This window comes from Anguilla rostrata, chromosome 16 (genome assembly GCF_018555375.3).
Source record: "Anguilla rostrata isolate EN2019 chromosome 16, ASM1855537v3, whole genome shotgun sequence".
Taxonomy (NCBI): domain Eukaryota; kingdom Metazoa; phylum Chordata; class Actinopteri; order Anguilliformes; family Anguillidae; genus Anguilla; species Anguilla rostrata.
The window spans coordinates 34,405,582-34,426,017 of record NC_057948.1 but is presented as its reverse complement, the minus strand read 5'-3'; the positions used below and the strand labels follow the sequence as shown (position 1 = coordinate 34,426,017).

Below are 20,436 nucleotides of genomic sequence, written 5' to 3'. Positions count from 1 at the left end.
TCTGTCTGTCTGAATGAGCTCCGCCAGCTCTGAGCAGCGTGTGCCAGCCCCAGGGAGGATGCTGCCGCCGCTCAGCAGGAAGTGATGAAACACCCTGCATTCACAGTTTAAGCCCTCCGAACTGCTTCTTTCAGAAAATGTGACGGTGTGAGAATTACTGAGGCATTCCAGTGGAGGAGTCGGCTAGTTTGACGGGTTTCGAGAGATGTGTTACTGTGAGATAAAGACAGGGTCTCGCCAGAATTAGAACCAAAAATTTTCAGCGGTGTTTGAGTTCTCACCTCCAAAGATTATGTATTATACAGTTGATTTTAGTCAAAGCACATTATCATCAAACTGAATATATACCTATATAAACATTTAGGATTTGAGGCACTGACGTATGTACATCATTCATGAGATACTGTTTGCATATGGATGCCCAGGCCCAGGTTAAATGCACAGACAGGTAACATATTCACAAATACGTTTTCATAATTCCCAAAAGTATTGTATAATATACATCAGATATCCCATTTAAAAACCAGAAAAGGGCTTTTAAAATGACATGTCAGCGTTAATGTGTCTTACCTCAGTGGTCTTATTGTTTTCAAGAGATGTGATGTCACTTCCTCCCCAGCTGCATCTCCATTGCCGTTGAAGTGTTTCACTTCCTGTGACAGGAAGACTTTGGATGTGTACGAGACCTTCACCTCTTTCCTCTTCTCCTTGGCCTGGAAAGACAAGAGTTCAGCAGCGGCCCCCCCATTCATCACCCTGTTCACAGCCAGCCTTCCCACAATGCAGTTCGGCCATAAACGGATACGCCCAGTAAGAGATTTGGCCTGTCTGGCAGGATACAAAAGCTACAATGCAGCCTCATTTTAACAAGCCGCAAGCACCGACTTGTTCGTACCAATGTAAGCAGGTGCAGCAGCTGCTATTGTTGCGCAGAGGAGTTCTGTCTCATATCTTCCTAAGACCTGGAAATACATTTTTGTCCCCTGTAGGGGACATGAGTCTCTGGTCTTAATCTGAGAAACCATGTGTTCCACTATGATGAAACCTGCACCACGCGTGACATTCAGTAAAAAAATAAATAAATAAAACGATCTATTTGAAAATAGTTTCAGTGCAACATGTTTTTGTCATCCAAGACTCATCCAAGACAAGAAGTGTATTATGTCAAAAAAAATAAAATACCTCCAGGTCTCAGGAGGTCATAAAATACAGTGAGGAGACTTTGTATTCAGTAATGAGGAGGAATACCATTTCATCTCTTTCTCTCTTTGGCTCCTCCGCTCTCTTCACAGCCTTCATCCTTCCATCCTCCCTCAGCTTCTCCTCCTCTTCCTCTCTCCACCTCCTGCTCCTCCTGTGGCTCTCCCACTCTTCCTCCTCCTCCTCCTCCTCCTCCTCCCGGCCGGCCAGCCGGGGCGCTTGTGGTGGGCGTGTCCTCTCGTCGCGGCTCGGCCCCCGCTGCTGCTGCTGCTGCCGCCGCCGCCGCCGCTGCTCTTCCTCCTCCTCCTCGTCCTCGGCGGGGCCCTGCTCCTCCAGGCGCCTCTGCCTGCGCCTCTCCAGCTTCTGGGTCCAGTCGCTGAAGCCTTCGTCCTCCTCCAGGGCCTGCTGGGAGCTGGGCTTCAGCTCGCTCTCCACCCTGAGCGGGAGACGCAGCGAGGAATTAAATTAAATTAAATTACAGGCATTTAGCAGACGCTCTTATCCAGAGCGACTTACACAACTTTTACATAGCATTTTTTACATTGTATCCATTTATACAGCTGGATATATACTGAAGCAATTTCGGTTAAGTACCTTGCTCAAGGGTACAATGGCCTGCGACCTTTCGGTTACAAGCCCAGTTCCTTACCCACTGTGCTACACTCCGTCCTACAGACGCGCTTAGCGAGGATGAAGGTGCACGAAGAACCGCAGCACCTCCAGTGTGGAGGGGGGAGGGGCCACTCGGCCTCGCCTGTGAGTTAAGACCCTCCCACTCTGACCACAAGCACCAATCACTGCCCCAGTTTACTGACCCCATCCATTATGGGTGGGGATCTCAAACTCCAGTCTTTCTGGATAGGGGGACGGGGGGAGACGGGGGGGGATGGGGGGGGGACGGGGTGCTGACTTTAAGAGACATAAACAGCACTATAATTGAATGAATCAGACCACAGTTCAGCTCTGGATAAACTGCACCCCCTACCCTTGGAGTCTCCGTTCGATCAATAAATACAAGTATCCCCTGAAGTTAAAGTTGGAAGCAGTAAGATCTCTGGATAATTTTAAATCACTTGTTTATAATACTGTGTAATGGGTGTTGGTCTGGATTATTATAGGAGGCTGTGTTCTGTGGGTTTGAATTAATGTGACACATCGCAAGCAGTTTCTGTGTTTTATTGTGCTGTTTTGCGTTTCTTTTGACACTGAACTTTTAAAAAAAATTTTTACTCTAATTTATGGTTTCTGTCTTGGCCAGGTCTCCCTAGAAAAAGATAATTTTGTCTTTAGGGACTTTCTGGTTAAATATAAAAACGAAAGTTGTGATTTGAAATGCTTTAACTCTTTAACTCTGTAACTGCCGCTCATGGAGACTGCACAGGTTAAGCAGCTATCGACAGACCTGAGCACCTTCCGTTTGGAGGGAGGGGGGTGGGAATTGGGTGGGGGGGGGGTTGGTCAGAGGTTAATGACCATGGCCAAACGTTACAGACTGGAGAACCAGTCTGTCAGTGAGCAGGGGCAGAGGGAGATGAAAGGGAAGGCAGGGAACAGCTGTGGAGTTGTTAGCGCAGTCTGAGCGCTGGTGTTGCTCCCCTCGCCGCTGCCTGCAGGGCTGGGGTAAAGTCCTGCCAACTGCCAAACTGAGTGACACCTGACAACACCCCCCCCCGGCCCATCCGCCCCCCCCCCCCCCGATGTGAAGCCAACAGCCGTTTCAGCCAGGCGGCAACTGTACAAACACCGAGGCGGCAGCGGCTGCTGTCGGCATGGCGATCCGTCTCTGACAGTGTCGACAGTGCCCTGGCAACAGGACGGGCGCAAGGCATTCGGGAGAACACGGCTGTTACAGAAATGGTCCCGGCCAGATATCATGCAACACCCATCAGCGGCCCACCAGAGGCATACCAGCGGCCCACCGGCGGCACACCAGCTGGCTTCCGTCGGCACACCAGCGGCCCGCCGTCGGCACAGCCGCCTCAAGCCTTCTGCAGCTACAGCGGGCCGCCGGTGGACAGCAGCTGATGTGAGGCAGGCGGGATGAGGCCCAGCTGCTCAGAGAACGCTAAACAGCTTGTGAACAGCCCTGCCGCCAGCGGACTTCCTTACACAGGACGCTAAGCGCTTGGTTGCCGGGCAACGGGCGAGACTAAAATGTCACCTTTACTCTAAACTCCCTAAGAGAAGGGGTGTGGTGGTTACTTAGCAAAAAAAAATGAGGGGGATTATCGGAAAGGAAATGTGCTCTACGCTGCCACTCCTGGCCTCTCAAAGGATACGCATCACACACGTGAAGTGGTTCTTCCTGCCGGGGCGTGTCACCCGTGTTTGTTTACTTCCTTGTTGCCCGGCAACGGCAAACATTCTTTGCTTAGACTTGGGCTACTTTTGAACATTTGTTGAACTGTAGTGGGCTTATGTGTGGCGGCCAACCATGTCGCCGACGCCAGAGATGACGGTTCCTGTTTTGAGAGGTTTCCATGACACCGGACGGTTTTTATGCACTAGCGTTAGAAGGCGAGAAGACATTTCATGCGGGAATGAGTTAAGGGTAAATTAGTCATGGGCGAATTCCACACTGATGTCAGGAAATGTTTTGTATACAATGAGCTGTCAAAGGGTGGACGGGTTTGTCATGTCATGCTGTCGAGGCAGAGACCCACAGGGTGCTCAAGTCCAGGCCTGACGCAGTGCCGGATACTCTAGCATGTGGGTATATGAGGAGCCTAGACTGGCCTGTTCTCCTCATTATGTGTTCTTATGTTCTAATGTTCTAGATGGGCTGAATGGCCTGTTCTTCTCATTGTGTGTTCTTATGTTCTAGATGGGCTGAATGGCCTGTTCTCCTCATTGTGTGTTCTTATGTTCTAGATGGGCTGAATGGCCTGTTCTTCTCATTGTGTGTTCTTATGTTCTAGATGGGCTGAATGGCCTGTTCTCCTCATTGTGTGTTCTTATGTTCTCATGTTCTAGGTGGGCTGAATGGCCTGTTCTCCTCATTATGTGTTCTTATGTTCTAATGTTCTAGGTGGGCAGAATGGCCTGTTCTCCTCATTATGTGTTCTTATGTTCTAATGTTCTAGATGGGCTGAATGGCTGTTCCTCCTAACATCTACTGCCTCATTGCGTATGTTCTAATGTTCTAGATGGGCTGAATGGCCTGTTCTCCTCATTATGTGTTCTTATGTTCTAATGTTCTAGATGGGCAGAATGGCCTGTTCTCCTCATTATGTGTTCTTATGTTCTAATGTTCTAGATGGGCTGACTGGCCTGTTCTCCTCATTATGTATTCGTATGTTCTAATGTTCTAGATGGGCTGAATGGCCTGTTCTCCTCATTATGTGTTCTTATGTTCTAATGTTCTAGATGGGCTGAATGGCCTGTTCTCCTCATTGTGTGTTCTTATGTTCTAGATGGGCTGAATGGCCTGTTCTCCTCATTGTGTGTTCTTATGTTCTAGATGGGCTGAATGGCCTGTTCTCCTCATTATGTGTTCTAATGTTCTAGATGGGCTGAATGGCCTGTTCTCCTCATTATGTATTCTTATGTTCTCATGTTCTAGATGGGCAGAATGGCCTGTTCTCCTCATTGTGTGTTCTTATGTTCTCATGTTCTAGATGGGCTGAACGGCCTGTTCTCATTATGTTTGTTTTATGATGGTGAAATTCCATATGAACTGAAGTATACAGTATTAGTCAGTCAGCTCCAGATGGAGTGAACAAGAAAAGGTTAAAAGGTCAAAATCTATTGAATTTGAGCCTTTAAACAGGACTTCAGGACCTGAATTCATTTTCAATGGGAAGAGACAGGATGTGCATACAGAAACAGGAGGGTCTCTAAACACTACTGACCCCCCACTTCTTGATCAAAAATCAGCACATCAGTCCTGAGGAGGAACACACACACACACACGCACATGTACCGAAACTCACAAACTCACACCCGCGCACACACACACACGCACGCACACGGCACACATTTCCGATTTACACTCCCAATATAAACAACTGACCCGCCCTGGTCTGCTAGCATTGCAGACGGACCACCTAAAAACCAGGACGGGCCTGATGTCAGCTAATGGGTCCACGGAATGTTCCGGCAGCTGTTTCCCCGCGAGACATGATGAGAGAGCTGAGACAGAGGATGGACACAGAGACACGGGGCACAGGGTTAGGGACAGGGGGAGGGGGTGGGGGGTACAGGACGGAGGCGGGGAAGAAACTGTGTGTGTGTGTGTGTGTGTGCGTGTGTGTACGCATGCATGGGCGTTTGTGTGTGTGTGTGTATGTGTGTCAGGAGATGGAGTGAGGTAATGGTAGGACAGCTGTGCCCTGCGTTTATACACACAGAGGAGATGCTTCAGTGTAAGATCCTGTCCCAGGCATTTTTCTGTGTGCAAATAAAACGCAAGACTGACATCATCCTGTTTCTCAAAAACAAAACCCACAGCACCTGCCCTGTTCCACCTTTTCCACCAGCATAGCTTTCCCTCAGGTTGAACTTCAGGACCTGTGCTTCTGATCCACAAACCACAGGACCCGTGCCATTAAACCACAAACCCCAGGACCTGCACTTATCTACCACAAATCCAGGCCAAAAATGCATTGGATTAATAAGAGGAAAAAGTGAAGCCTATTAAAGGACCCAGAATGAGAGGGCGCTTTATAGTCCCAGGAGCTGTCTGAATGGAATGCAGCCCAAATTCCAGAGAGATGATTAAACAGGATTTCTATGAGAGAAAAACTCATTTTCCCAGAACGCACTTTAGTTGCAATCTGGAACATTCTCCCGAAAAAAAAGAAACACTCAAGGTAGTGCCCGGATTCCTCACTCGCTAGATCACCAAAACTTTCTCACTGTTCTCCACAAAAAGTTCAAACTTTCACAACAAAAATTATACTTTCTATTTTGTACAGGAGAGCAGAGAGCCCATGACCGTCCATTTCTATTTTGAACTCCTTTTTTTGTTTGGAATTCAGACAGGTCGAAAGACGAGGGTACCGGCTCACAGCATGACAGGATCACAGCTCAGGAGGTGCCCTGGCAGGGGGATCGAACCCTCGCCTGGGACGGGACGGGGGTTGGGGGTGGGGGATGGGGGACCTCACACATGGCTCGAGTCATGGACCGTGCCACACACTGTCTTGCCAACGAATAGTACACCGTCAAGTAGCATCCCGGGTAGAGCGGGTGGACTGGCACGTACTCGCAAACTGTGAGAGAAAACTGCCCCGCCCGAACGCCGTCAGAACACTGAAAAAGCCAACCGGCCGCGGCAAAAGGGGCTCCCTTTGTGACCCCACCGTTGACCTTTGACCCCTGGGAGCACCGCGGAGCCAGGACAGTGTACAGCGGACGTGCTCCACAAGATTCCCTCAGGGACCGTTTAAATGTGAATGTCCACTACAGAATGTGACATCAGCCCCAGACAAGCAATGACAATGTTACCAATCCTACAATTTCCTACAACAAATATAATCCATCTATCTGTCTGTCTATCTGTTTATCTAATTTGTCTGTTGTCAGAATAACAGAATAATAGAGGATAATATGTCATGGAAATTTCCAGAGATTTCCAACACTGTACATCAGTTCCGTCACTATGCAGAATGCTCAGCGAAGGCAGTCGTTCAGAGCTCACAGGTTCAGCCTTCCATAATACTGCCTTGTGTGAGTAATCTGCATTCCTCTGACCCTAAGGGGCCAGCAGTGAGATCCCCCCCCCCACATCCCCCCCCCCCCCCCCACACACACACACACACACACAGGCATACACACACACACACAGACGCACGAGCGAGTGGTGGAGAAGGTCGATCATTAGGAGCCGCGCAGAGGGGCAGTGAGCGAGCCGCTCCGTAGTAAACATTCTTAAGGGCTTGAGTCATGAACTGGCTGCTGGATGCCCTCCTCCTCCAAGGGAGAGAGGGGGGGGGGAGGGAAGGAGAGAGTGATAAAGAGAGGGGGGAGAGAGGGGGGAGAGTTACAGAGTGGAGGTGCTGGAGGCAGACAGCAGGGCAGAGAGTGAGGGAAGAGAAACATGAGAGACAAAGAGAGAGAGAGGGAGAGTCACAAAGTCAGACACAGGACTGAGAGAGGCGGGAAATGAGACAGTGAGATAAGACAATCAGAGTTCGGAGGGATGCAGAGAGAGAAAGAAAGTGTGAGACTGAGGGAGGTTTAGGGAGGAGGAGGAGGAGAGGAAAATGACGAGAGGAAGAGTAAACGAAGAGGTGAGGGGGAAGAGTAAAAGAAACCCGACAGAGGAATAGACAAAAGAAAGAGGGGGAGAAACAGAGAGTAAGATAGACAGCGAAATGGGGAGGGAAAGAGAGATGTGGTGAGAGAATGAGCGAGACGAGTGCAATGACAATCAAAGGGATGGAGGGAATGAGACAACAGGAGTGTATGGATGGGTAGAGAGAGAGAGAGAGAGAGAGAGAGAGAGAGAGACTGAATGACCTTGTTTAAACTCTGCAGTAAACATTCTTAGTCCCTGCGTTCTCCACACACTGAGCCACACAGAGCAAATGGGGATTAGCCCTGCCTTGTCCTTGTCCGCCTTGAATTCTTGCTACGTCCATTCAGAAACCGTTTCAGCCGTCTGCCGCTAAGCATGCACGTGCTAGCACAGGCTAACCATCTCCATTCAGAAACCGTTTCAGCCGTCTGCCGCTAAGCATGCACGTGCTAGCACAGGCTAATCATCTCCATTCAGAAACCATTTCAGCCGTCTGCCGCTAAGCATGCACGTGCTAGCACAGGCTAACCATCTCCATTCACAAACCGTTCCAGCCGTCTGCCGCTAAGCATCCACGTGCTAGCACAGGCTAATCATCTCCATTCAGAAACCATTTCAGCCGTCTGCCGCTAAGCATGCACGTGCTAGCACAGGCTAACCATCTCCATTCAGAAACCGTTCCAGCCGTCTGACGCTAAGCATCCACGTGCTAGCACAGGCTAACCATCTCCATTCAGAAACCGTTTCAGCCGTCTGCCGCTAAGCATCCACGCGCTAGCACAATCAAATCATCTTCATTCAGAGACCGTTCCAGCCGTCTGCCGCTAAGCATGCACGTGCTAGCACAGGCTAACCATCTCCATTCAGAAACCGTTTCAGCCGTCTGACGCTAAGCATGCACGCGCTAGCACAGGCTAACCAGCTCCATTCAGAAACCATTTCAGCCGTCTGACGCTAAGCATCCCCCTGCTAGCACAATCAAATCATCTCCATTCACAAACCGTTCCAGCCGTCTGACGCTAAGCATGCACGCGCTAGCACAGGCTAACCATCTCCATTCAGAAACCGTTCCAGCCGTCTGCCGCTAAGCATGCACGTGCTAGCACAGGCTAACCATCTCCATCACTAACTACTGCATGGAGCTGCTGGGCCAATCATGATGAAGGAGTCTGGTGCCCATAAAGCCTTCTGCTATGGGCAGACACTCTTCCTACACGGTCAGAAAAAAATGCACAAACAATGCGCCGATAGAGGTACAGTGGCTTGTCACTGGGGCAGTACCCTCAAAGGTACACCCATTGTACCCTTCACCCATTTAAATGAGTATTCTAAGCACATTTATAGATTTGGATTTTCTAATGTAAATCAGTATAACAAGGTGGATATAACACTCGGATGAGTACCTACTGGTATAGCTAAACACTCACTGTAATATAATTGATTGCATTGAACAAAATCTTAGATTCTCACAGCTTCTTCCTTTAAGCCATTGCCATCAATCATCCTGTCTTAGCTATTACTCAGGTGAGGGTAATGAGCTCACCTGGAAGCATGAGCTCACCTGAAAGATCTTATCAAGCACATCAACAGTTTTACTTTACTCGCCTACAGAAAGCACACCTCAAATGACGTGAAGCAAACCACTCTTCCCCCCCCGTGAGACATTACACTGAGATGAAGCCGCCACCGACTGAGAGAAAATAGGAGAGCCCATTAAGATATCGGGTTTTTAAACCTCCGTCTGGCTCCACGCGGACCACCGCTGCCAAGCACCGTTAGTGGCAGTGGCTGATCAGGGATGTGAACTGCGCGCGAGGCGCCGCTTACTTACGGGCTGTCCTCGGCCGCGGTCCCGCCGTCCCGCGGGGAGTCGGACTGGCTGCTCGTGCTGCGGAAAGCTTCACGCGCCCGGCGGCGCCGCTCTCGCTCGATCTCCTCGGCATCCTCGATGCTCCGCTGCGCGGTGATTCTGAGTTGAGAAGGGCAGGAAAATAAAAATAACCATGCTTCAATTTTTGTATCTACACTGAATTAATTTAATGACAATATACACATATGACAATCTCGCTAAGCTTTATTTTAATAGAGTGTTGTCTTATTTTTTAAAAATAAGCATGAATAGTTCCACATTGAGACATAACTGGCGTAAAATAGAGGTCAGTAAAAACGCCAGCTAAAGTTAAACAGCATTTGGAAACAATCTGCAATCCATCATCCAAGAAACAAGTTTTAAAAAAAAAGTAAAACATGAACGTTGGCTAGTCGTTTAAACAAAGGACCAAATGACCAGCGAGAAGATATTTCTAAACAATGACCTGGAAACGCATCAGAATGGGAGACTGAGCCAAGGGAACATCTGCTCCGCGACTCGGTGCTGGCTGCAGCGAGGCGCTCGCACGCTCGCGACCTCCAGGAGCTTATGAAAAAAACGGGAAATTGCTATTTGTTTACGTCAGCTGTAAACACGCTCTGCATTTAATTGTCCATGTCGCAATAACACATTTCGATCGGCTGTGTCTTTCGCAGACACATCCGCCAAATTAATTCCCCTAAAATTATACAAGCACGGAAAATGGCAGTCACCACGTTTCTCCACATTTGCGCAGAGTACCAAACGGAGACCAAATATTTACTCAGTGACGGGACACGACGGAGTTGCAAAAAGCCGGAATAATTTTAATTCTTGTAAATGTTGCCGCACAGCAGACTGAGTCAGATAAACCGCTTACATTTGGTTCTATGGACGAAAGCAGTTGCTTTTGCGCAACTAATATCAACTAATGGCAGCCGCTGAGAACGCCAATGAAAAGTGGGCAATGGTAGTGGACACAATGCACTGTCTGGTTTTCCAGAACTTTCTTCTGGCAGTTCTCGGATATTAAGTAGCCTACACCAGTGGGACCCGTGCTCATGCGGGGAGTCCAAATTTACTGAGTGTGAGAGCAAAAGAAATGTGTTGGGGGCTCATGAAACAGCCTCTGTTCAGTCTGAAAGTAATATGTGCTTTGTCCTTTGAGTATCGTTTAATTTTGCACAACCGTGCCCGTTAATTTCGGTCTCCACCACACTCGTAATGTTCTGAGAGAAACTAAAAGCCGCGAGGCTTCCTTAGGTCTGTTATTCAAAATAAAAGGCAAATTGCGTTTGCGGTTTTTGAATGATTTGAGAACCAAATCCGCCTCAGTTCAGGAGAGGTTCCGTCACCATTAGAATCAAAGACCTCTCCAGTGGCTGGTTTTATGTCAGCTCAGAAATGCGCAGAATCGCCCGAAGACAACTTAGAGCAGAGTGGAAATTCTAACACATTTAGGAAAATATGCCTTTAATCGTCGTTTTGTTTTTTGTTTGTTTTTTGTCCTTCGTAGGCTATGGCAGTGCAGTTTGGGCATAAACTGCAATTTCACACCCTTTTCACTCACACGCAAAACAAACAAAAAAAAAAAAAACACAAAAGCCCTGCCGAAATCCACAGCGCGAGAACGCAGAGAGACGCTGAGCGACGCACCGGGAAGTACGGCTTCCTAACACAAACCAAATGTGTGGCGCCGCCTCGGAGGGTTTGAGCTGCATGCAGGCTGCCGATAGGACGCAGACCCTGCGCGCGCTGGAGGTGTGTGCGCGTGTAGAGCTCAGGAAACCCAGGCTCGCGGCTCCGCTCTCATACATGCTGCGTATCCGTTTCCATGGAGATGCCTTTGGAGAGAGGTCGGTGTGTTTGTCTTTCTGTCCCTAACCATCATCCTGAGCACTAACGGGATGGACTCAGCAGCAGTCAGGAGTTACTGTGCAGGTGGACCTGCAGCGTTCAAAGCTCTGCTACGGTTGTAGTGATCAGGTAAAACTACAGTGTCCAGACAGACCTGCAGTATTCTGGGAGAGCTGCAGCTCTCGGTTCGAGCTGCAGTGTTCAGTGTTCAGGTGAAGCTGCAGTGTTCAGTGTTCAGTTAGAGCTGCAGTGTTCAGTTAGAGCTGTGCTCTTGCACTGTTTTTTGCGAGCGTTTCAGCCTGCCTGCTGACCCCGGACACTGTTTGCTCATCCCTGGATAAAGAGAAGTGTGGGGAGAGGAGGGGGAACTCAGACTGCAGAGCTCATCTGTCCTGTCAGTCTGTCTGTCGGTCTGTCTGTCCTGTTTGTCCTGTCTCTGTGTTAGTTCAACAGATCATGATGGGGCGACATAGCTCAGGAGGTAAGACCGATTGTCTGGTAGTCGAAGGGTTGCCGGTTCAAACCCCGCCCTGGACGTGTCGAAGTGTCCTTGAGCAAGACTCCTAACTCCTAACTGCTCTGGCGAATGAGAGGCATCAATTGTAAAGCGCTTTGGATAAAAGCGCTATATAAATGCAGTCCATTTACCATTTACCAGATCACAGCATACACTGACTCAGTGTCTGGGCCAGTTCTGGTGTGCATGTGTGCATCTCTAACGGGTCGGTAAGGAGGCCCTGGTGGGGGGGGGGCATGCTGCCCAGCGACAGCCAGCTCCAGGGCCTCTGCAGTTTTACGATGGTTTTTGGCTTAAATCTGTTTGTGACGGGGTGGGGGGTGGGGGGGGTGGAGCCCATAAATACCCCCACTGATCAAAGGAACACTGTCTGGTCTCCCTGCCCCGGTGAAATTTCAAGGACATCACCACCTTTTTTATTCTCTGCCACAGTTCCAGTTCCACCCCATATGCCCCCCCCGCCCCCCCACCTTATCCCCCCACAGCCACTGCCCCAAACACAGCCCCGAACACAGACTCAGCCCCAAACACAGGCTCAGCCCCAAACACAGCCGCAGGCCCGCACCCTGCACCTATGTCCCAATCGCCAACACAAAGAAGCCGATAGTGTCACCAAAAGGCCCAAAATACCCACAATTCCCTGCACTGTAAGAAGCTTGGTCCCAGTTACCCACGTTGAGGAACCACCCCAGCCACATGCCACAAAAAAATACCCACAATTCCCTGCGCTGGAAAGAAAAGGGGACATGACGAGATGACGGACTGCAGTTCGTTGCTTTCATTTGGTTTGCGTTTGGTTATTTAGTCTGTAATCAGGATGATGGCCTTGGATAAACGATAGGCTTCGTTTCGCTAACCGATTCCACAGCAACCTTCTGCTCCTCGAGAAACCCCATCTTCCGGTCTTCAGGAAGCCACATCAGAGAAAAATATTTTCCTTTCTTCTACTCTCTCTCTCTTTGTATCTCCCCCTTGTTCTCTTCCCCTTCTCTCTCCCTCCCTAACACCCCCCAGCTGACACCCCCCATCAGTCTAAACACCCCCCCCCCACCCCCCAAAACGTTTTCTCTCTCTGTCTGTCTCCCCTCTCTCTCGCCTGACAGTAGTAGAAGACCGACGTGCCAAAAACTCTGTTTTATGTCTACGCCGGGGTTTGCTCTCTTGACAATTACAACAATATGCCCGCTCGGCTTCCTTTAGAGTCCTGTTCAAAAGCAACAGCGCCTGGGGGGGTGGTGGGGGAGTGCGCATAAGAGCTTCAAATCCTGGAAGTGTTCTGGGCTACTTTACCCCGTCTGCAAATGCACAGCAGAGCAAGTCCCATCACGCTTGGGCTGGGTGCAGTGCAGGGGGGCGGGAGGTGATAGTTGCAGATCCAGATGGGACGGTGTTTTTTGGATCGTGGGTGAGGAAGACTGACAGGCCCGGGTTTGGAGCCACTCTGGGAGGGGGGGGGCTCGGGGTTGGGTGCTGGGCACACAGGGTACGTGGAGATAAAGCTTACAAAGAAGCCTTCCACCAAACCAAGGGTCAATCGGGCCTTCGACAGCATTTTGTGGAGGTATGTTATACTGCGCTCAGGAAAACGTCTTAACGGCACAAAGACATCTGCCTTTTGTTGGCCCAGAGCATCCATTTGAGAACGGCTTGACAAAGTCTGCTGCAACCGGTCCTCCAATAATCTGAGCCTGCAATTCTATGAGCAATCAATTGTAACGCCTTTATCAAAAGTATATACATTTTCATGTTCCAATTAACAAATGTCACACTCTACACATTGCAGGCAGTTTTTTTGACAGACTAAACAAGTGCAGTGTTTATTTTAACTTCTTTGTGTTTTCTGATGCATCTCAACTCCTCTCATGATGCATCAGTGGATTCCAACTGACCCTGCTCCGGCAGATAAGCAGGAAATAAACAATTCTGCCAGAAAGGGTCACAACCTTCTCCAGCGTTCAGGGGTATGTCAAACGCTCGTAAACGCCTTAACGGCACTGCGGTGTCAGTCCGTCATAACCCCAGAATGTCCATTAGAGAGGGACCGCGAACGAGAGGTATGTTCGGCCAACCAGAAAAGAAAAAAAAAAAACAAAAAGAAATAAAATTTCATTTGCATATTTGCCAAGATTGGGAAGTGTTACTTGTACTGATATCTTGATAGCATTTTATTTCAGTATAATTTTAGGATATTCAATTTCTATATGGGAAATTAGACTAAATGTGATGCAAGGGTTGTGGGGGGGGGACATACAGGACAGGGAGAAAGAGGGATGACAAGATGGCCAGAGAAGAGGAGTGTGAACTTGTCAACTTCTCTCCCTCTTTCCTGACCCTGAATTCAACAGGCACAATTCCACTGCTCATTTCCTGCTGGAAAAAGAACTTCTGCACACAAAAAAAACCCCCAGTGCCTGAGACTAACGCTGACTCATCCACCTCCCTCCTCTGCGATTGGCTGCCTGGAGCTTTGCCCAAGTATGATGTCAGACCAAAGCTGGAGTTCAAACTATCCTATCCACAGTGCGGTTTTGGGATATTAGAATTAAATCCATCCCATAATGAAGCCGAAAACCGAACGGTATATATACGTGCCATCACGGGCTTGGCGATTGCTGGAAATTAACAACCGAATCTTGTGAAAATAATTTTTTAAAAAGCGACGCTAATTCGGTTTTGTTCGCGGTAAGAAGGGGCGAACGGCTTGGCGGTCAGGCTGAACCGGGATGAATGCTCGCATTATTATGGATTTTGGCCGCCCGAGAACCTCTGTACATTCCTGGCTGGTGAAATGAAGCTGTTGCCAAAAGGCAAAAGGCTTGTGTGGCTGTCTGTCTGGCTGTCGTGCTGGAGCCGTTTCCCCTAATGTCCCGTAGAGATTTGGGGGGGAGGGGGGGGCCGGTTTCCATAACCTTTCGTTCCTCCAATCCAATCCGCTCCACAGGCTCTGCTCGAATCAGGAACGCACTCCCTTCAGTGCTGAAGGTTAAAGCCATAATGCGTTTCCTTTCTTCCCCCCCATGTAAGTGAAAAGCCAACTGAGGTCTGTGACACAGATACTGAAGGGAAAAGGGGGGCAGGGTGGGGGTGGGGGGGGGGGCATCTCAGCTGGATGAGGTCATATCCATGAAGCAAGTCCAAGCAATAAAAGCTGCATTGAGTTGGACCCAAGAGTCATTTTTGATGATGCCACTGAGGAGAACTCTCCAAGGACGTCACCGAGTCATGTAATGTGCCATCGCCATGCTTTAAAAATGTGTTTTTTTTTTTAATGACAATCAGTAGTTGATCCAACTCGCACAACACCCCAAAAACGATGACAAAAAGGGGGGTTTTCATAATCATATGCACACAGCTTACAAAATACTCCCTGCCTGACAAGCCAAACCGTTTATTTTTTTCCCCTTACGCGGGACAAAGGAAAATCTGATCGAAAAACAATCACTCACTGGAGCTGTAAAGGGAACAAAAATCATTCATTAACTCGAGAAAAAAAAACAGACGGAGGCAGGAATATTCCAGAATGTAGCTGGGGTGCGTGGAACCCCTCCTTTCTGAAGCAGAGAGCGTACCGCCAGGCCGCAGCTGAGATTCGGGGACCCCGGTGTGGCCCACAAACTTTATCAGACCTCATTTCCCCTAACCCACAGCAGTTCTGGGGGACCACTCAGAGACCGGTCCGTTTGTTTATTAGACAAAGGGGAGTCAGCCGGGGCCATTACTGAGCTGAAACGTTGTGTTTATAGACCCCCCCCACCCCTCCTCACCCCCACCCCCCCACCTTCCCGCTCCTAAATCCACTGGGTATTCAGAAGCCCAATAAAAACGTCCCGTAGGGAGATGTTGACTCTCCACTGGAACCTATAAAGCAACTTTCTTTACAGAGGATGAAGGTGTCACAGATTCCCTGAGAGGCTGAGAATAGCCGTCGTGGTTGGTGCATTACTGCAGTTAGTGCATTACTGTGTTTGGCGCATTAGCGTGCTCTTCAAAGCGCTACTGCAGAATCCCCTATTTCTCCTGTCCCCATGTGCCCCCACCCCACTTTAAAAAAGAGCTTAACCCACCCCCCCCCCCACCCCCCTTGAGGAGTGGAGTTTTCCCAGTCTCCCGCCCTGCCTCGCACTGGGGGTGGTCTGCACAAACCGGGACGAGGTGAAATGCTGCTTTTGGTTTTTGTTTTCCTTTGCACTCACGGTCGGTGTCAGCCCAAAAGGTGCAAGGCCCCTGGGGGGGGGGGACACTCCGGTGCATAATTTGGCAGAAGGGGACGGGGGGGGGGGGGCAGAGCCAGCCTACCCCGCCCCATTCCTCTGGCTCTTATCACCCCGGGGGCGGTGTTGACGCGGGGCAGGAGGGGGTCGCGCTGAGCAAACCGAAACGCCGCTGCTCTCGGGCGAATGCCCGGGCTCTGACATCACCGGGCGCCTGCCACGGCACTGAAGGATCATGGGTTACGCAGTCCTGATTCACACCAGAGCCCACCATTTGACCTGATCCCACCCCCACACGCCACCCCACCCCACCCCACCCCAAAGCCCCGACACCAGCCCCAACCCCAACCCCAACCCCAACCCCAACCGTTAACACAAACAACTGAAACAGAACACCAGACCAGCCTCTGATAAGAATGGTCCGCTTCATGCCAGCCATAGTCATGATGGGGTGACTTTTACACACACACACACAAACACATAAAAAACCTTTTCTGGACATTCCTCTGATCGGCAGCCTCAGCCTGCACGCTTCGCTGGCGCCCTGTCGCGCGCTGGCTCGTACGGAAAGATCCGGAACCGCAGGGTCTTAGCGAGCTCCAGCGGAACGCTCGCCGAGGGTGATGTCATCGGTCCTCCTGCATTCCTAACGGACAGAGCTGCTCCATCCATCAGTCATTCAAAAAAAAAATAATTATCCTGAAATGAGTTCCCAGCCCGTTACCGTGGCGATACGTGTATTCCGAGACGTCAGGACTTCTGGACCAGCAAGAGCTCGAAACAAAATTAAAAAACTTAAAAACAGTCATATAATCGTTTTTTTTTTTTTTTTTTTTAAAGTAATTCATGTAATCTCTCTGCAGAATGCAGAAATCTTAAAAGCAGGAACCCGAGGTGTTGTTCTTTCCAATTGAACAATGAGAATAGAGAATGCAGACGGAAAAATATATGCTTTAGCTGATCGGAAGGACTGAAGGGGGGGCGGGGGGGGACGGGGGAGGGATGTGTCCCAGAATTCTACGCTCCTTTCTGTGCTCATCTTACAGAAGAAAGGGTGCATAAATGTCACATCTCACAGAAGAAAAGGTGGATGAATGTTGTATCTCACAGAAGAAAAGGTGAATGAATGTCGTATCTCACAGAAGAAAAGGTGGATGAATGTTGTATCTCACAGAAGAAAAGGTGAATGAACGTTGCTACGCGGTTCACACTTGAGTCTGCAGACTAAAGTAAACACTCTGTTTGCTTTCAGCTCCTCGGCCTTCTGCCAGCCCCCAGTCCTCACCTGGATCAGACGCTGTGCTGCTGAATGAACTGCCTTATTTTCAGATACTTTAACCCATTTAGGCAACCCCGCAGATTACCGACAGTTTTACAATGCGCACCTGGTTTTCACCGATACTGAGAGCAAAGTCATCATTCAAAAGTCCCTTTTGGCTTTGAAAATTTTGCAGGACTTTGCGGGAGCATTTTGAAAAGTTAGAGGAATTTAAAGACGTAAAGATTTTCAGATGCGTCCCTGACCCAGGTGTGGCCTCACAGTATCGATGCGTTTGATTGGCTCCCTGCGTTAAGGAGGCCGTCTGCTCCTGATTCAGATCAGACGCACATTCAGACGGTCGGGCAGAAACGAGGTCCCGTTTGACTCTTATGGGCTGTCAGGGTTTTGAATATTTAATATCTGAAATGTTCTATTTATTCGACATGTGTGCTTTTTAACGTTTCAAGATATTTCACAATTCATCTTCGTTCTTTGCGCAAGCTGTAACCCCAGTCCGGGATTCCATCGCAAAGAGTTACACTTCCATCAGTAAATCATGGCACAACGTTTTAGTAATTTAGGAGTCCGCAGGACTTCTTTCAAATTTTACTGGCACTTCAAAAGTTTTCAAAGAGTTTCAAAACCAGGTGTGACTCGGGACCGAACAGGACACTTCTCAATTTGCCACTGGAGTCACACAGACAGCCTCTTGCGAGACCGCAGACTGTGGTGATTAACTGCGTGCTCCCAGGAGCCTGTGCACCTTTGCGCAAGACCAAAGAAATCAAACCAAATTTTTGTGATAAATCAGCCTTGATTTCACATGGCTCTCATGGTTAGAATTACGGAATCTGTTGATTTATTGTGGAAGGCACTTTGCAGGCCGCGTTCCACACGGGCAATTCCAGAGCCTGCCCCCTGAGAGACACACAGCTCTCACAGCTGCGTGCATTAAGACTGAGCAAACTCATTTATCTAAACAAGGTCTCCACACTCTGTGTGCGTGTGTGTGGGTGTGGGGGGGGGGGGTTCAGATTAATCACCCCCCCCCCGCGTGCCCCGTGAGAGAGTGCGCCCGCTGTCGCCCCTACCACAGGTCAGTGGGTCCAATCCCCTGAGCCCTAATCAAGATGTTCCCTCTCTCCACTTTCAGAGCTTTGCAAGGAAACAAGATACACCCCTACAGCCAAAAAGCACCCCTCCCCCTCCCCTTTGCCCCCCCACTTTATCACATCACCCCCCCCACCTCCAACACCACTATATTTATTTCTTTTATCCATACATCATTTCAGCAGGATGTCCCATTGAGGGGGGGAAAAAAATGAAATCTTGAAGGTCCAGCCAAGATAGCCACAGGACACGAGCGTTTCCAGAGAAAAACTTACAGCGAAACTGCCCAGCTGCACATGGAGAGAGCACGGAGGATGCCCGAATTCTGGGACTTTTTTGGTTTGGGGGGAAGTGTCTAACAAACAGAACACAGGCAGGTTCAGGTACCGGTCCTGGTAGCCATTGCTGAACGCACTTAACCTGATTTGCTTACAACTAATTATGCAGCAGTGTAGGTGGAAAAATAAGTAAGGAACCCTGGTTGATATCTGTTGAGCAGTACATTAAAAACAGCCTCCCAATCCCCCCCCCCCGCTGTTGTACAGTGAGTGAGGAGTCCCTACCTATAAACCCAGATTCTGGAATCGTGGGTAATTTTCTGGAGCATGCAGTCAGAGAAACCTCTGTCCCACATCCCAGTCAGCCGCAGACCTGTGATCAGACTCACCGGTTTAAACTGCCAGTGCAGTCAGCTAAAATACTCCGGCATCCACGTCCCACATCGCTGGGTTAACGCACAATCAGACCGATCACCCTGGCATCGCCCCCAAGCGTTCAGCTTGGCAGAGAAGGACCCGTCTACACAGAGCGTATTCAGCTCGTGTGAAAGAGCGCGACGGCTTGCGGCAGGAGGATTCTGTTCGCGCGCGGCTACAGGTTGAAGCTCAGCCGTGTGATTTACGAGCAGAGTAATGGGATTTCTCTCCCGCAGTCCGTGCGGCCAGCTTGCCCCCCCCCCCCGATACCTGTGCCTCACGCCAGGGATTTACCTGAGCAGCCCCCTCTGCTAACCGGTCGTCTTGGGAACAAAAAGCTCCGGGCAAGGCAGAGTCTGGTTTCATACACACAGTCAACACACACACATACACACATGCACACACACACACACACACACACACACACACACACACACACACATACACACTCGCACACACACACCTATAAACTTAAAAGAGCTGAGAATTCAACCTCCTTGCTGTAATCCAAAAAAAAAGCAAAAAACTAAAAACTGTAAAAAAAAAAAAAGTGTCACAATCCTGCCTACTCACCTCAGTAGGTTCTGCAAGCCCTCCTTGCTGGAGTTTCTTCTCAGGATGGCACTGGACATGTTTTTCCTTCTTGTTACTCGGCTTCCCCGTTTATCAGGAAAAAAAAGAGAGAGAGAGAGAAACAAAAGTACGAGCGTGTCACAAGTCGAGAGATTCACTCCCAAAATAATAAAGATGCCTTTCTCCCCCACGATCCCAGAGAGTGGTGTGATGTTACCAGGAGGGATCCGAGTCTTTGTATGATCCTCTCTCTCTCTCTCTCTCTCTCTCTCTCTCTCCCGCCCTCCCTCTGTCCCTCTCTCTCTCTCTCCTGCCCCCCGCATGTGGTTCTCATTGAGTGCTCTCTCAGACTCCCGTGCTGCATGCGTCCCCTCCCACTCCTGCTCCAGCACAAAGCTGCCCTGGTCATGTGACTTTCCCAGGGGAAGCGTAAGAGGATACCGCTCCACTACCACCCTGACCACTCCCCCTTCCCCTTCACTCACCCCCCTAACTCCTCCCCTCCCCTCTCACTCACATCTTAACTCCTCCCCCTCCCCTCTCACTCACACCTTAACCACTCCCCCTTCCCTTTCACTCACTCACAAGCGCATAGACACGCACACACTCATGTATGCTCAAACTGATACATACACTCACCCCCCCACACATACACATATACTCACCTCCCACCCCCCACCACCCACACACACACACTCAGTCCCACCCCCTCCACCCCACACACACACCCAGTCCCCCCACCCCTCACCCGACACTCACCCCTGCCTCCCCCACCCCCCACCCCCACACCCCACACACACACACACTCTCTCTCTCACATCACAAAGGCAGGGATTAGCAGAAACAATAGGTAGCAGTGTCTGTTTTGCCACGAGCACAATGTGGCAGGGAGGGGTTGGGGTGCAAGTTCCACAGCGACGGC

General features: G+C 49.8%; 1 protein-coding gene across 2 annotated transcripts in view; it reads right to left on the bottom strand.

Moving 5' to 3' along the window:
* Positions 1-19,762, bottom strand: part of lsp1a (lymphocyte specific protein 1 a) — a 46,155-nt gene extending 26,393 nt beyond the window's left edge. The window contains exons 1-4 of one of the 2 annotated variants that reach the window (XM_064313414.1): positions 19,515-19,762; positions 9,273-9,410; positions 1,249-1,636; positions 571-713 (exon numbers count right to left, since the gene is read on the bottom strand). In XM_064313414.1, coding sequence (XP_064169484.1) covers positions 571-713; positions 1,249-1,636; positions 9,273-9,410; positions 19,515-19,573 — 728 coding nt within the window. In that variant the 5' untranslated portion in view covers positions 19,574-19,762. The remainder of the gene's footprint in view (positions 1-570; positions 714-1,248; positions 1,637-9,272; positions 9,411-19,514) is intronic. The other variant, XM_064313415.1, reaches the window with a different exon arrangement.
* Positions 19,763-20,436: the final 674 nt, after the last annotated feature.